This window comes from Lemur catta, chromosome 10 (genome assembly GCF_020740605.2).
Source record: "Lemur catta isolate mLemCat1 chromosome 10, mLemCat1.pri, whole genome shotgun sequence".
In the NCBI taxonomy this organism is placed as follows: Eukaryota; Metazoa; Chordata; class Mammalia; order Primates; family Lemuridae; genus Lemur; species Lemur catta.
The window spans coordinates 21,846,772-21,863,331 of record NC_059137.1 but is presented as its reverse complement, the minus strand read 5'-3'; the positions used below and the strand labels follow the sequence as shown (position 1 = coordinate 21,863,331).

The 16,560-nt window shown below is 37.4% G+C and overlaps 1 protein-coding gene across 1 annotated transcript in view; it reads left to right on the top strand.

Annotated features, from left to right (window-relative positions):
* Window positions 1-12,404, top strand: part of HSDL2 (hydroxysteroid dehydrogenase like 2) — a 54,955-nt gene extending 42,551 nt beyond the window's left edge. The window contains exons 9-11 of the mRNA XM_045563618.1: window positions 4,412-4,561; window positions 8,235-8,363; window positions 12,086-12,404. Of these exons, the coding sequence (XP_045419574.1) occupies window positions 4,412-4,561; window positions 8,235-8,363; window positions 12,086-12,198 (392 nt within the window). The 3' untranslated portion in view covers window positions 12,199-12,404. The remainder of the gene's footprint in view (window positions 1-4,411; window positions 4,562-8,234; window positions 8,364-12,085) is intronic.
* Window positions 12,405-16,560: the final 4,156 nt, after the last annotated feature.

The following is a 16,560-nucleotide window of genomic DNA, read 5'->3' as shown; positions in this document are numbered from 1 at the left end:
CTCAAACTCCTGGGTTCAAGAGATCCTCCTGCCTCAGCTTCCTAAGTAGCTAGGGCTACAGGCATGTGCCACCATGCCTGGCCAATTTTTAAACTTTTTGTAGAGATGGGGCCTCGCTATGTTGCCCAGGCTGGTCTTGAACTCCTGAGCTCAAGCAATCCTGCCTTAGCCTCCCACAGTGTTGGGATTACAGGTGTGAGCCACCACACCCAGCCAGAAATACTTATTCTTAGTCTGACTGCCCTTTTCCTTTCCCTGTAGTTGGCACCATCTCTAATTATTTTCATCTTTTTGTTCTTGGGTGAGAGGATGAGATTCTCTACAGTTTCATTTCTGTTCCAGATTACCTCTAATGGTTATTTTAATTTTGCTATTGTGCTTTTGTTTCTCATGTTATTCACTTCCTTCTTCATTTTATGCCATTGTCTTTTCATCTCAGCCAGTTATATATATGACTTTCTGCCCTGTTTCATATAGTGGTTTTTTGAAGACTTGATTTTTTAGAGCAGTTTTAGGTTCAAAACAAAACTGAGTGGAAAGTACAGGAATATCCTATATACTCTTTGCCCCCACACATGTATAGCCTCTGTCATTATCAGCATCCCCAACCAGAGTGGCACATTTGTTACAATTGATGAACCTATATTGACACATCATAATCATAGTTTTCATGTGGACACATGCTTGTGGGTTTCATAGTAAATTATTTTTAGAGATAGACTTTTGCTCTTCAGAATAACCTCCATGACCCTTGTAGTACATTATTTTTTCATAGAAATCAGGTTGTTGTTTTTCTGTTAACTCATTCTCGTATTAGGAGATATCTCTAGAGCTCTGTAGTCAAATGGCAGGAATGTGTAGGTTGCTTTTGGCTCCAATCCCTATCCATCTTCTGGAATTCCTTTCTCCGAGCTGTAGTTTCCGATGTGGTACCTGTTAGGTGCATAGTTTGTGCTAGTATGCAAGGCTGACATTGGACCTTCCTTTACCTCCTCTGCTTAAAACTGCTCTCTCCAGCATGCCCTGCTGGATTCTTCCCTCCCCATCTTTACCTGCCACGCTTTGGGGCATGTACTTCCCAGGATGCACAGGACTCCCTCTAGTGTCTGCTGCTCTGTTATTTGGGAGCTAAAGCTTTGAACTGTATTTGAAAGATAAGAATGAGGAATCATATTGAGTGTTTCTTGTAAAGCAGCATCTGTAAAACAGAGGGACAGCTCCTAGTCTTCCAGTTGGTGCAAACCCAGCGTCTGATCCAGTGGTTTAAAAGTGTGGGAGCTTCTCTTCTTTGTTTAGGTGGGCAGAGCTATTCTTCCTTTGAGATCTTTCATAAGGCAAAGCACAGGCAGTCCTGTCTTTGTTAGGCTGACTCTGTGTACCTTAGAGTTGCTGAACATCTCTTCCTAGATTCTGACAGTAGACTGTGTGTCAGTCTAGGCAATGTTTAGTATTTGTCATTTTTTGTACATTTTTATATTTGTGTAATGTGAAGTTAGGAAAGGCTATGTCAGAGGCTGCTAGCCCTATGTCTTTTTCTTTTACGTTGCTGAAATGCTCTAAGTGTCTCTTTTCTATTCAAGCCGACATCTTTTTAGTCTACTGGCCACACCTTTCAAATGTATTACAGGTTTGTTTTCTGTCTCCTGAAGTTTTGTTCTCTTGTACAGTCATCATGCTTATGTCTAAATATTCCAGGTGATAAATTATGTAATTTATCTCTTGGCAAATGTCTTTCAGGGCTAAGATTTTTGGTGCAATCTCCTTGGCACCTCAGACACCTCAAGATGATATATCTTGATTAATATACAGATCAACTGAGGTAGTCATCCACTAGTAAGGGAGGGGTTCCAGCAGTTATTTATATGACAAACCGAGTTCTCTCTGGTGTAACTACTAAAACTAAATACATTACCTGCCTATGGAAACATGAAGGAGGTGTATGTCTTTGCTGCCCTGGCTTTGGCAGCCTCTGCTTGGTCCAGTTCTGGTGAGTTCAGGTCTTGGCACTATGCTCAGCTTTTATGTTGATTATATATTAATTAGATAGGTAGATAAAGAAGAAAATGTGGAGGAAGTATTACCCAGTGCATAAAATTGCAAGCTCTGAAGTCAGACTGCCTGGATATAATCTTGAATTGTGTTTATTTTATTAAACAAATTGAAATACTTTCTAGAACAAAGCAAATTAAAATTTTTAAAAAGGGAAACTAATTTTTATATATTTTGTATCTGGTCACTGTCATGAGCTTTTTTTTATTGTTTTTTAAAGATTTCTAATAGTTTCTGATAGAGAAACAGAAAGCATAGGCTTTGGAGTAAAACAGATCTGGATTCAAATTTTGTGCTTGCCACTTATATCTGTAACTTGGGCAAATCACTTCAGCTCTCTGAAACAGTTCTCTCATCTCTTACCTTCTTTATGTAAGTATTGTGAGGAGTAGTGTGATAGTATATCATATTGTGCACTTGATACATTAAGCTACCTATAAATATTGGTTGCTGTAATTTATCATTAACTATCTTGAGCTTTCTAAGTGGCCAAACTTCTTGTCTGCATATAATAATGTCTTTCTAGAATTATTTCTGTTGTGTGGTAATATATTGACTTGAACTTCCAGGAGGTTCATTGAAAATACTTACTTTATTTTAGTTATCCTTATTTTATTCTTAATTTTAATGAGAAAATCTTTAGATTTTACCACAGTAGGGTGTTAATGCTGGTGTAACATGGAATTTTTTTTTTAAACCATAGGAGTTAGATTGAGTGTATCTGTACACTGTATCTTTGAGTGTAATAAATTTTATGTTTTGAATATGGTAAATGAATCAGGTAACTTTGTTTTCCTATGATCTTTTCTCTGAAGGTTTGAAATAGCTCATGTGCTAAATCATTTGGGTCTTTTCTGAAATTATTTCTTTGAAAACTTTTATTTTCTCATTCACTTTTTAAAAATAAAAAACTGAGCACAGTGGCTCACACCTTCAATCCCAGCACTTTGGGAGGCCAGGGCAGGAGGATCAGCTTGGGTAGCAAGACCCTGTCTCTACAAAAAATTTTAAAAATTAGCTGGGCATGGTGGCATATGCCGGTACTCTGAGCTACTCCGGAGGATCCCTTGAGTCCAGGAGTTCGAAGTTACATTGAACTATGATTGAGCCACTGCACTCTAGCCTGGGCGATGGAGTGAGATCCTATCTCTAAAAAAAAAAATAAAAATAAAAGTCATAAAACCAAAATCATCCATTTGACGTTTCAAAATTTATTTAAGGGTTGACATGTAGTATTCACTTGTAATTTTTCAAACTTCCATATTTATTTTATCCTTTTTCTCTTTTTAATTTTAATTTTTCTTTTTCTTGATTAAATTTTCCAGAAAGTCGCCAATTTTATTGTATCTTATTATTTCTTGAAAGTACTAGACTTTAAATTTTATTTCATTTTTAATTCTATTGCTTTTCTCTTTTCTGATTCATTATTTTTTAATAACAACTTTATTGAGATATAATTTATATATGCCAAAAAACTCACCATTTATACAACCTAGTGATTTTTAATATATTCACAGAATTGTGCAACCATCTGATTCATTAATTTTTTATTTTTGCTTTATTATCTTTTCTGCTTTCTTTGAGGTTGTAAGCTTTTGTTCCTATTCTCACTTCTTGGGCTAATACTTTATTGCTATTCATTTTAAAATAATGAAATAATTTTTGACTGCGTTTACCCCCTTGATATAGCTTTGGCCACATCTAGTAGATTTTGTTATGTACTGAACTCAATTTTGATAGCATCTTAAATTAGTCTATATAGAAAAGCTTAGTATAGAAGTACAAAAAAGCATAGAAAAGCTTAAAGAAAAATTTTTAAATCACCTCTAATCAAAATATAAATACTGTTTATATTTTGGTTTATTTCCTTCCAATCACTTTTTTCCTTCACAAGTATAGTTTAAAATTCATACCCATAAATAAAAATTTTACCCATTGGTTCATATTATATTTAATTGCATATACTCTCATTTTCTATAATATTACTTAAATATTGTAAATATTTCCCATATCTTCCAAAACAACTTTTTGAAATGGCAAATTAGTATTGTATCACATGGATGTATTAATATTTCATTTAGTGATTTGTAATTGTTTCATTTTATAAATGTCACTGCCTAAGCTTTTCTTCTTATGTGATTTTCTTATAGCAGATCACAAAAAGTGTGTGATATGGCAAAAGAAAGGACATTTGTAAGGCTCCTGATACATATTACCAAATAAGTGCCACTTAATGCATTTAAAGTAATTTTGATCTAATAGGTCTAATTGGTAGCAAGTCTATCCTGCTAATTAATTAATTCCGTGTGTGACCTTACAATGCCAAAGGTTTAAGTCCATTAACATGAATAATATTTTACAGGTGCTGTTCCAGAAGTCAAAGAAGGAAAGCTGCAGCCACAACCAAAACCATCTTCTGGACCTGTGGAAGAAACATTTAAAATTGTTAAAGCCTCTCTCAGTGATGATGTTGTTAAAGCCACTCAAGCAGTCTATCTATTTGAACTCTCAGGTAAGGATCATATCTGGTAGGCTGGGCTTTTATGAAACAAACCAGGATGTTTCCTTTGGAAGAAAATCAGCCTCCAGTAGTGATCACCTGGACAGTTGGCTGTGTCCAGGACCCTTACTCTTAAATATAGACATTCAAAAATAACAAATAACTATTGATTTGTATTTTTAAGTTAAGATTAGTGTATTTGGACACATGTAAAATACAATTTCATTACAAATATTTCCAGTGTTAAATAACTCCTTGGCATATTTAGTTGAGAGAAAATCCTACTTAGAAGGGCATATGGATCATGACAGGTAGTATGATGCAGTAATTTATCAACCATGGGCACCTTGCCATTTTTATCTTTGAAATTACTCAGGTCAGTCCGAATGTAGTCAGTTTTTTAAGACCTCTTACAATTTTTCTTTTCTATATGAAATTAACACATATTAATAATAGTTTAAGAACTAGCTGCTGGGTGGAGCACAGTGGCTCACACCTGTTGTAATCTCACCATTTTGGCAGGTTGAGGCAGGAGGATCACTTGAGGCCAGGAGTTCGAGATCAGCCTGGACAACATAGCAAGACCCTATCCCTAAAAAAAAAAAAATAATTTAAAAAAACTAGCTGGGCATGGTGGCGCACACGTGTAGTCCTAGCTACTCTGGAGGCTGAGGTAGGAGGATTGCTCATTGCTTGAGCCTAGGAGTTTGAGACAAGCCTGGGCAACATAGTGAGATCTCTGACTCTTAAAACACATACACACACACATACACACAAAGAAAAATAATACATTTGTATTAAAGAAAAAAACTAGCTACCTCAGCCCTGTTATACACAAACTTTTTAAATAACTCTTCTCCTCTGCTTTGTCATAATCCATCTTGCCTTCCTGTTTTTACTTCCTTGTTATCCTTAGAATCCATGGCCCATTGCTTTAATCACTCTCTTGCCTGTGTCCTAAACTTACTGGATCCCCTGTGCTTATGTCATCACCTGTCAAAAACCTAGTCCTGGGTGAATCAAACTATCTGGCTGGCCCACAGTTGCATCCAGGCTGCTGAGTTTTGCGGGAAGAAAAGAAAAAAAAAAATCACACCACCTGGTAGATTATACCCATAGAAATTCATTATTGTCCCTCTTCGACTGAAGTCTAAGCAGCACCTTGGAATTCTGTTTTTGTGGTCTGCTTACTGCCTCATTTTCCAGTCACTATTTTAAACTTTCTCAGTGTTCCTAAAATCTCCCATCTGTCCCTTCACCCTCTTCCTGCTAGTGCCAGCAGATAATCCCACTTTCTCTTTGATAGAGATAATGGAAACCTACAGATAGAAATTGCTTCAGTTTCCTGCCATCAGATATGAACCCAATGGTTATAGGCACCACCCTCTTCTTCCCTCCCTCAGTTCTGGATCAGAGAATCCCAAGCTCTGTCTGTACTGAGTACCTGGGGTCTTCGTAAGATGTAGAATCTGATTCAGTAGGTCTGGAGCAGGGGCTGAGATTCTGCATTTTGGACAGGTGATGACAGTATTGCAGTCCACAAATTGATCACACTTTGAAGCAGAGTTCTAGACCCTGTTTCCCTTGGCCTTCTCAGGAGCTCTGTGTTGTTAATTGTGCCTTCTTGTCAACCTGTTCATCTGGCAGCCGCCCTACCAAGGGCATTTTCATGTTCTCAAGTCTTTGCTGTCTTCAAAACAGAACCTAACTACAATAACAAGCACACACACTCTTTTTTCTCCTTCCAGAGCCAAACTTATTTTCACCTACAACTCAATCTCCTGAACACACTCTGCTTAGGTATAATTTTTCTCCATTCCACCAAATTTGCCATGCACTTCCATGCACTACTGGGCATTTGTCATTCCTCCTTTGTGACCACTTCTTTCTTTTGGAAATGCTCCTTTCCTTGGTCCTCCCCAGTAGCCTCCTTGCTTTCCTTTTCTGCCTGCGATCATGCCTTGTCCATCTCCTTTGCTGGATGCTTCTCCTCTATTCTTCCCTTAAATGATGTGCTTCAGGTCACTGTCTTAGCACTCTCCACACTCCACAGACTTTCTTTAGGAGACCCCAACCATTCCCGTGGGTTCAATGACCATATGAACTGATTAATTATGTGTCTCTATTTCTAGCTCAGCCAGACTTCATTTGACATTTCTCCTTGACTATCACAAAGATGCCTCAATCTGAAAATGTCCAAAACAACTCACCATTCCCAACACCTGCCTTTGCCACCACCCATTAAATCTGCTGTTTTTCAGTAGTCATCTCTTGAGTAACAGAAAAAAAAATACCTATATTTACCTATTTTGCCAAGCCCAAAACCAGCAAATCATTCCTGTGTACCCACCGCCACCTTTTATTCTTTGTACTCAGTTACCTAGTCTGTGGTTCTGCCTTGAAATTCTTTCTCAAATGTGCTCACCTTTCTCCATCCCACTGCCATGAACCTGATCCAGGCACACATCCTTAAGTTCCCAAACTACCCCAGCACCATCCTCACTAGATTTATGCATCCTCTTCATCCCTCTCCAGTGACACTGCAGGGAGTGTAGCTCACTGCACTCTATACCTTGACTGCCTCACAAGCTCATCTGCTGCCACTCCCATCCCCCTTTCTATCTTCCAGTCCTACTGTATTTTTTTCAGTTCCTGATACTTGCTACATTCTTGATTCTGGCTTTTTTGCACATAACTGTTCCCATTTTCCCTTTGCTCTATCCATCCAGCTAATTCTTACTTAACTTCAAGTCTCAGCTTCAACTGGGCTTTCCTGACTTTTTTTGAATTTAGTTTTTTATTGTGGTAAGATACAGAATATAAAATTTGTCATTTCAACCATTTCTTTTCTTTCTTTCTTTCTTTTTTTTTTTTTTTTGAGACAGAGTCTCGCTCTTTTGCCTGGGCTAGAGTGCCGTGGCATCAGCCTAGCTCACAGCAACCTCAAACACCTGGACTCAAGCAATCCTCCTGCCTCAGCCTCCCAAGTAGCTGGGACTACAGGCTCGAGCCACCATGCCCAGCTAATTTTTTCTATTTTTAGTTGTTTGGCTAATTTCTTTCTATCTTTAGTAGAGATGTAGTCTCACTCTTGCTCAGGCTGGTCTCGAACTCCTGAGCTCAAGCGATCCTCCTTCCTCGGCCTCCCAGAGTGCTAGGATTGCAGGCGTGAGCCACTGTGCCCAGCCCATTTTAACTATTGCTAAGTGTACAGTTCAGTAGCTTTAAGTGCATTCCCATTGTTGTGCAGCCATCACCACCATCCATCTCCACAACTTTTTCATCATCCCAATGGAAACTCTGTACCCATTAAACACTAACTCCTCATTCCCCCTCCACCAGTCCCTAGTAACCACTTTCTACTTTCTGTCTTTATGAATTTCACCACCCTGGGTACCCTGGCTACCCTGATCCTTTATTATTAATAATGTGCTCCCACATCACCCTCCACTCCTCTTTTGTGAGAACTATGTCTTTCTTGTTTATTGAAGAGTCTTCAGAGCCTAGCAGAGTACCCGGAACATAGTAAGTGTTTAATAAATGTTTGCTGAATTTGACTGATAGCGGTCTGGGGATTTTAACCTGAGAGAGAGCATTTTGTAAGATTATTCTAATGGTAGTAGTTATTAAATTTAAGAATAATAGGGCTTCTTTGGCATTTATTTCTGTCATTATCTCCATATAGGTGAAGATGGTGGCACATGGTTTCTTGATCTGAAAAGCAAGGGTGGGAATGCCGGATATGGAGAGCCTTCTGATCAGGCAGATGTGGTAATGAGCATGTCTGCGGATGATTTTGTAAAAATGTTTTCAGGTGAGTTTTTAATTTTATTAGTTTACCTGTTGTTCAGGGAAAATTTAACTCCAACATTTTACTTTATCTCTTTCCAGATAATCAAGACTCATAAATGTTTGCAGCAGTGGAATCACAGCAGCTATTTATGTTGAGGAACACTTAGTTTAGGGAAGGCTATTCTTACTGTTGACTGTATTGACCCTTCTACCTCGTCCACCAAATGGGGAATTTCCTTTTTGCATGACTGAGAAGCCAATATAATGTTGGGAACAGAGAGATAATTCAAAGGAACTCCTATGTGGGCTTAGTTATATTAGCTGGACTAAGATATCATGTTTCCAGTAATGCCATGGTCACTGGACCTGATATCGCCTTGCCAAATTAGAGTAAGGTCATGCTTCAGTCTTGCTAGCTGTTGTAACAGGAAACAGATACCGGCCCTCTGCCATGGCCCAGTGACCCTGCTTTCTGTGGAGTCCCTTAGAGACTTAGAGACTTAGAGAACCTTTTGCATGATTTTCTGTTCTGCCCGTTTACTTCCAACTGTGCCAGAAAAATTTTAAGGGCAGTTTTCTCTACTTTCTACTCTTAGAACACTACTCCTAATAACACAAAATCTAAAAAATTAGAAGCAGCACTTTAAAGCATCAGAACATTCTGCTCCAAAGAGTCTTTCATGCAGTGAATTATAAATGTTCTTCACACTTTGTTCTGTTTTAATGTTTATAAACAGGATCACAGTATATTCTGTGCCCTCTAAGTCTTGCTGTCCAATTCTAATCCAGGATGCTAATTGCCTACATTCTATCTGAGCCAATCTGTATATGATGTACTAATGATCAAGGTTTCTTTAAAATTTCCCCTTTTTTGTATTAGTGTTAAATGTTTATCATAGAAAAATTATTGCAGAAAATGTACTTAAGAAAAAAGAAAAGAAAATTTTTTATCACACCACTGAAAGATGGCCATCAGTTAATTTGGTTTGGCATCATATATTTGTGTGTGTGTGTGTGTGTGTGCGTGAATGCACATACATATACATGTGTGCCTATAAAAACAGGATCATAACATTACTACTGTTTGCTAATCTTTTTCTCTTAGTACATTATAACATCTTTCAATGTTAATGAATAGTTATCTCTTTAATGATTTTTAATAGTTTGTTGTTTACTTAGTGTTTCAACAACTATTTATTTCCCCATAGAACTTAAACACAGTGCTTTGGACACACTTAATACATGCTCAATAAATGTTTGTTAAATCTGAATCTTATAAATATATATATATTTGAAACTAAGAACTATTTAAAATAAAAATTTGTCAACTTCTAAACTGAAATGATAGTAATTATGTGTAATATTTATTGTGTGATCGCTATGGGTTAAGCAATATTTCCAACAGTCCTTTCAGATAAAATATTTTCTCCATTTTATAGCAGTAGAGACTGAGACTTGGATGAATTAAATAATAAACTCAAGATCAGATAGTGAGTGAGTAAATGGAATCAAAATGGATTTGGCTCCAAGCTAACTCCAAAGCTCATGCCCTTAACTATTATGCTATTCTGCCCTACAAAGGTGAAAAAAAAATCAAGTGACTTCTTTCTTTAATTTACATTTTACTTACGTAGCATAAACTTGAAATAATGGGTTCTCCGTTTATATCTTTCTATGAATGTGCTCTTGGATTGACTGGAGGAGGTCAGCCAGCTGTATGAATAATTCTTTTTAAACCTAAGTTATTGTTATGAGTTGTATTTTATAGCTGTGGTTTAGATTGGGAGCAAGGGAGTTTGCTTCTTCTACTCTTATGTCCTGTCATTCTTACTGTTTATCCCATCTGCTTTCCTTTAAATGGGCACAATTTAGACCTTACATCCTAACAATTCTCTTTTAAGAAACTGTAGCCATTTCTATACTGAATTTATATGGTGGCTACATTATAAATATAAAATCTTAAAGCAATTAGTAACCAAAAATAATCAAAATCTCTCCTTTTGGCCAGTAGAGGCCACTATATGGTAAAGCAATATGATAGAAATAAAATAAACTGAGCAAGATTACTTTACCTGAGGAGGGATATATATAGTTTTTTACACATATATATGTATGTATGTATACATATAATAGCTGGTTTACTATATATGCCTATATACAGGTATAATAGCTGTATTTTAAACTCTTTAAAACAATATTGTCAAGTTACAATTTATATACAATATAAACATCCATCATTACAAGTATACATGATTTTTAGTAAATTTATGGCTGCACAGCTATCACTACAATCCAGTTTAGAACATTTTCATCACACCAAAAAATTCTCTAATGTCTTTTTGCAGTCGATCCTATTTCCACCCCTGACTCTCCGACCAGCCAAACACTAATTTGCTTTCTGTCTCCATAGATTTGCTATTTCCAAACATTTCATATAAATGGAATCAAACAGTATATAGTCTTTTGCATGTGGCTTATTTCACTTAGCATAAGGCTTTTGAGATTCATTCATCTATCTGTTGTAGCTGGCATCAGGGGTTCAGTTCCTTTTTATTGCTGAATAGTATTCCATTATATGGATATACCAATACTGTTTATGTAGTCACTAGCTGATAAACATTTGGATTATTTTAAGTTTTTGACTATTATGACTATTGCTACAATGAACACTCTCATACATGTATTTCTGTGGATCTGTGTTTTCATTTCTCTTAGATAGATTCCTAAGAGTGGAATTGCTGGGTCATATGCTAAGTTGATATTTAACTTTTAAAGAAACTATCCAACTGTTTGCTGAAATGGCTGCACCATTTTTACATTCCCATCAGCAATGTATTAAGATTCTAGTTCCTCTACATCCTCACCAACACTTATTATTATCTTTTTTATAATAGTCATTCTAGAGGATATTTAAAGGTATCTCATTATCTCATTGTAGTTTTAATTTGTATTTCCTTAATGATTGATGATGTTGAACATCTTTTCATGTGTTTGATAGCTTTTTTTTTTTTTTTTTTTTTGCGACAGGGTGCTGCTCTGCTGCCCAGGGCAGAGAGGGTGGTTACTAATACACCAGACACATATTGTGCCTTCTAGGAGATATGACCTATGTATAAAAAAGCATAATCTAAGACAGAAAATCATAAATGAAAGTCAGACACACCTGACAAGTTCCCTCTCTCCATGGAGCTCCTATTTATTATGTGTAGCTATTAGCTACAATTCTATTTTAATGCTCAACTTTTTTATACCCTGGCATTTTTGTGGTTAAAATAATGCTAACACATACTTTTGTGACCATATGGTATACTCTAAATGATCATTTCTTAAGAATTTTTCATTCATTTACACTGTTTGATTTTTTTTAGTTTAAACTTGAAATGTTAAAAGTTTAATGAACTTTAACAGATTGGAAAATTAACTAAAATAGATAGTATTTGTTTACCAGAATTCATTTGAGAGCCATGGATCCTTTAGTGTATAAAAATCTTTTTAGTGTAAAAAGACTTGCTGTAATCTTTTGCTGATTGTTATTTTTATGTTATCTCTTATAGGATATTGTTAACATCTAAGTCTAGGAACTGGGATTCCTAAGATACTGGTATAAAAATCTGTAATAGAAATTTGAATGCCTCCGAGATTTATAGAACTCAAGGAGATCCTTTTTATAATGCATGTGCTTGAAGCAGTGTCTCCCTAAGGGCAGTAATGGTTGCTTTTCCCTCTCTCATTTTCTCATTTTAGGGAAACTAAAACCAACAATCGCATTCATGTCAGGAAGATTGAAGATTAAAGGAAACATGGCCCTAGCAATCAAATTGGAGAAGCTAATGAATCAGATGAGCGCCAAACTGTGAAGGAAAATAAAATAAAATATGTTGACTGCTATGCTCAAAAAGTAAAAAAGCTCACCAGTTAAAATCTAATGTTTGTTTTCTTCCCTCTTGTATTATAAGGATATGCATGTTTGTGCTAGAAAAAATAGAATTTCTGTAAGACTTGAAATTGTAATTAAAACAGTTGGCTAACAAATATAAGCTTCATTAAATGGAATTCTAAGACAGTATGTTTTTTATATTTTGAGGGTTTTACTCACTGAACCTTATATCTAATTCACCATCTTCTATCAGGAAAAGTATTATGAGCAACCAGTCAGGCTCAAGCAATAAAATTCACTCTTTTCAAAGCACCTTCTCATGTAAAGTGAGGCTAGTCTGTTTTAAAATTTTTAGTTTGAGACTGTATATTAATGAAAATCTTAATCATGTTTTGGCTGTTTAAATCTTATCTTAAAGAAAATCTACAGTGCATTTCACAAAAATCACATAATCTACTTAATAAATACTACTTATGAAGACTAAATGAAACAAAAAGTTTTTATTTTGTTAACTAGCTTTCCAGGTGTTGTTATCTATAGGAAAATATTATTAATGTAATTCAACTAATGGGAGCATGTATCCTATTTAAAACTATGAAAAAAATGTCCTAAAATAAAATAATTTTCTCCCCAGAAGTATGCACTTGGCCAGCATTTTGAAATGAGAACCTTAGAGTAGACGGTTAGTATGGGCTGAATCGTCTACCCCCAGATTCATTTGTTGAAATCCTAACCCCCATTACCTTAGAATGTGACTGTATTTGGAAACAGGCCACTATTACCATTAGGATGGGCTCTAATCCAATCTGATGTCCTTATAAGAAGAGGAAGTTTGGACATAAGAAGAGACACCAGGGATGTGTGCACAGAGGAAAGACCACGAGAGGACATAGTGAGATGGTGGCCATCCGTAAGCCAGGGAGAGAGGCCTTGGAAGAAATAAAATCTGACACCTTGATCTTGGACTTCTAATCTCCAGAACTGTGAGAAGTAAATTTCTATTGTTGAGCTACCCAGTCTCTGGTATTTTGTATGGCAGCCTTAGCAAACTAATACAGTGGTTTGAGGGGAGGGAGGAACTAAAGTTTAAAAAAGCCCTTACCTTTAATTTCCATCAGTTAAAAATACTGGCTGGGTGCTGTAGCTCTTGCCTATAATCCTAGCACTTTGGGAGGCCAAGAGGGAGGATCATTTGAGGCCAGGAGTTCGAGACCAGCCTGCAAGAGCGAGACCCAGCATCTACAAAAAATAGAAAAATTAGCCAAGTGTAGTGGTGACGCCCATCTGTTGTCCCAGCTACTCGGGAGGCTGAGCCAGGATCACTCTAGCCCAGGAGTAGGAGGTTGCAGTGAGCTATGATGACTCCACTGCACTCTAGCTCAGGCTATAGTGCAAGACCGTGTCTCAAAAAACAAAAACAAAAACAAAAATCTTGCTCAGTGTAACTCTTTTACTTCTCATCTTCCGTTCTTTAAGATTATTGTGCTATTAAGCAATTTAGCTAATTCTGACATTTCTCAGAATTGCAATGTTAGGAGCATTTTAATCTGTATTTTACAAATGAGGAAACAGGATCAGAGATGGGAAAGGACTAACTTGAAGCCAAAATTAACAAATCTTACTGAACAAAAACCTCCCAATACACTGACCTTGAATGAAACTTGAAGATCTCACCTCTTCCTCCATGAAGCCTAGCTAATTGACTTTGGGGCACAACCTCAACTCCCTGGGCAGCTCCCAATCATTCCAGCTACATGAAGATCCTGTTCAGATGTTGCCAGTAGGCTCCTTTTCTACTGAAATTTTCTAAAGACTTATCTCCTGTCTTTGCATTTTCCAAATGGTCTTGTTAAATGAAATTTATGAGAGGCCATTGTTTTGGACCGAACTACTGCATTATGCCTTAACAAACCAGACCAAACAAGAACAGAGTCCAGGTAATCAAAGTGAACTTAAAAACAGACCAGTTTTCAAAAACTCAGATTCACAGCAACCAATCAAAAGAAGCCCATGGCTGGACATCACCATGTCCAGGTTCACGCCTGTAATCCCAGCACTTTGGGAGGCTGAGGAAGGAGAATTACTTGAGGCTAGAAGTTTGAGGCCAGCCTGGGCAACATAGCAAGACCCTGTCTCTACAAAATATAAAAAAAACTAGCCAGACATGGTGGTGTATACTTATAGTCCCAGCTACTTCGTAGTCTGGGAGGATTGCTTGAGCCTAGGAGTTCAAGGTTGTAGTGAGCTATAATATAAGCACGCCTCTTTTACTCGAGCCTGGGCAACAAAGCAAGACTGTATCTCTCAAAAATAAATAAATAAATAAAGAGTGGGCTCAGTCAACCTGAGCCAGTATGGTAAGGAGGCCCTCTCTCGCTGTTAATCCATATGAGGAAAGTAACCTGGTATTAACCAATCCTCTTTTTTTTCCTTTTCTTTCTTTTTTTTTTTTTTTTGAGAAAGAGTCTCACTCTATTGCCCTGGGTAGAGTGCAGTGGCGTCATCATAGCTCACTGTAACCCCAAACTCCTGGGCTCCAAGGGATCCTCCTGCCTAAGCATCCCAAGTAGCTGGAACTACAGGCACATGCCACCACGGCTGGCTAATTTTTTCTATTCCATGGTATACATATACCAAATTTTAATAATCCACTCATGAATTGAGGGGCACTTGGGTTGTTTCCACATCCTTCCAATAGTGAATTGTGCTGCCATAAACATTCGGGTGCAGATGTCTTTATCATAGAATGTGTTTTGTTGTTTCCACATCCTTCCAATAGTGAATTGTGCTGCCATAAACATTCGGGTGCAGATGTCTTTATCATAGAATGTGTTTTGCTCTTCTGGGTAGATGCCTAATAGTGCTATTGCTGGATCGAATGGTATTTCTATTTTTAGCTCTTTGAGGTATTTCCAAATTCTTTTCCACAGAGGTTGCACCAATTTGCAGTCCCACCAGCAGTGTGAGAGTGTTCCTGTCTCTCCACATCCTCACCAGCATTTGTTGTTTTGGGATTTTTTGATAGAGGCCCATCTCACTGTGGTTAGGTGATATCTCATTGTAGTCTTGTAGAGGATATTAGAAAAGGCATAAAGGCCTGGGTAAAGGGACTGTGAGAAAGGTGGATATCTGACAGTCCTGCAAACAGGACTTGGGGTATGACTGTTATCAGCCAGCAGCATACAGCAGGCTTTGCAATGTATGGAAATGTGACCGATGTTGGGTCCCTGCCCTTTTCTTTATAGCCTTAAGGAACAACAAGGAAATAACAAGATAATTATAAGTTTAATGTATATCACTAAATAGACCTGTTTACAGCAATATGCTTACTATATGACACCAAAGATTTTATCTATATGTTCTTTACTGGAAACACATATACCTTTCCCTATAATAAATGCGGAGATTTGGAGAGGTTCGATAGGTCTTTGAAATGAAGAGTCTCTCCTCCTTCAGTCTGAGATTATGGTCTGGAGCATTCTTTGTTGCACCGTAACACTGGTAGAGATGCTGGACAATCTCTACGTTTCTTCCACGTAGCTGTATGTTTTCAAGGTTTATCCACACTGAAGCGTATACCAGTGTCACAAATTTGTTTATTTGTTGCTTTGATATACATTGTTAGAATTGTCATAAATTGTTTGAAACCCAGTTGTACCCCTTCCCTTTGGCCTAGATAAAACTTACTGGGTTGGTTGTGATATTGCCCGCTTGCTCTTCATCTTACAGACCCAAAACCCAACACATCCCCCAGCTTCTGACCACAATAAAACCTAATGGTTAACGCCAGAGTCATATAAACAAATGCCCCCCTTTGCCTGTGTCCTCTTTAAAATAGCTAATCCGTAACTCCCACAGGAGAGCCTAAGGGATAATGTCGATGGGCCTTAATAAAAGCATAATTCCACAGGTCTTCCTGTCTCCCTCCCCTCCCCCTCTCCTCCTTTACCCCTTATCTTCCTCCTCCCTCCCCACCTGCTGATTGAGCTCCCTGCTGCCTCCAGACTTCTGTCAGCCTCCCAATGGCACCCATAACCTCCCTGGGATCTATCTGAAGGTACAGTCATCGGGGGTTGCTTAATGACAGCGAAATACTCCGAGAAATGCATGATTAGGTGATTTCATCATTATGCAAACATTATGGAATGTACTTACACAAATCTAGATGGTTTAGCCTACTGCACACTAGGCTATATACTCGGATAGCCTATGGCTCCTAGGCTACAAACCTGCACCGCATGTTACTGTATTGGATACTGTGGGCAACTGTAAAACAATGGTGTTTGTGTATCTAAACATAAAAAAGTACAGTAAAAATACAGTATTTTAATCTTATGGGATC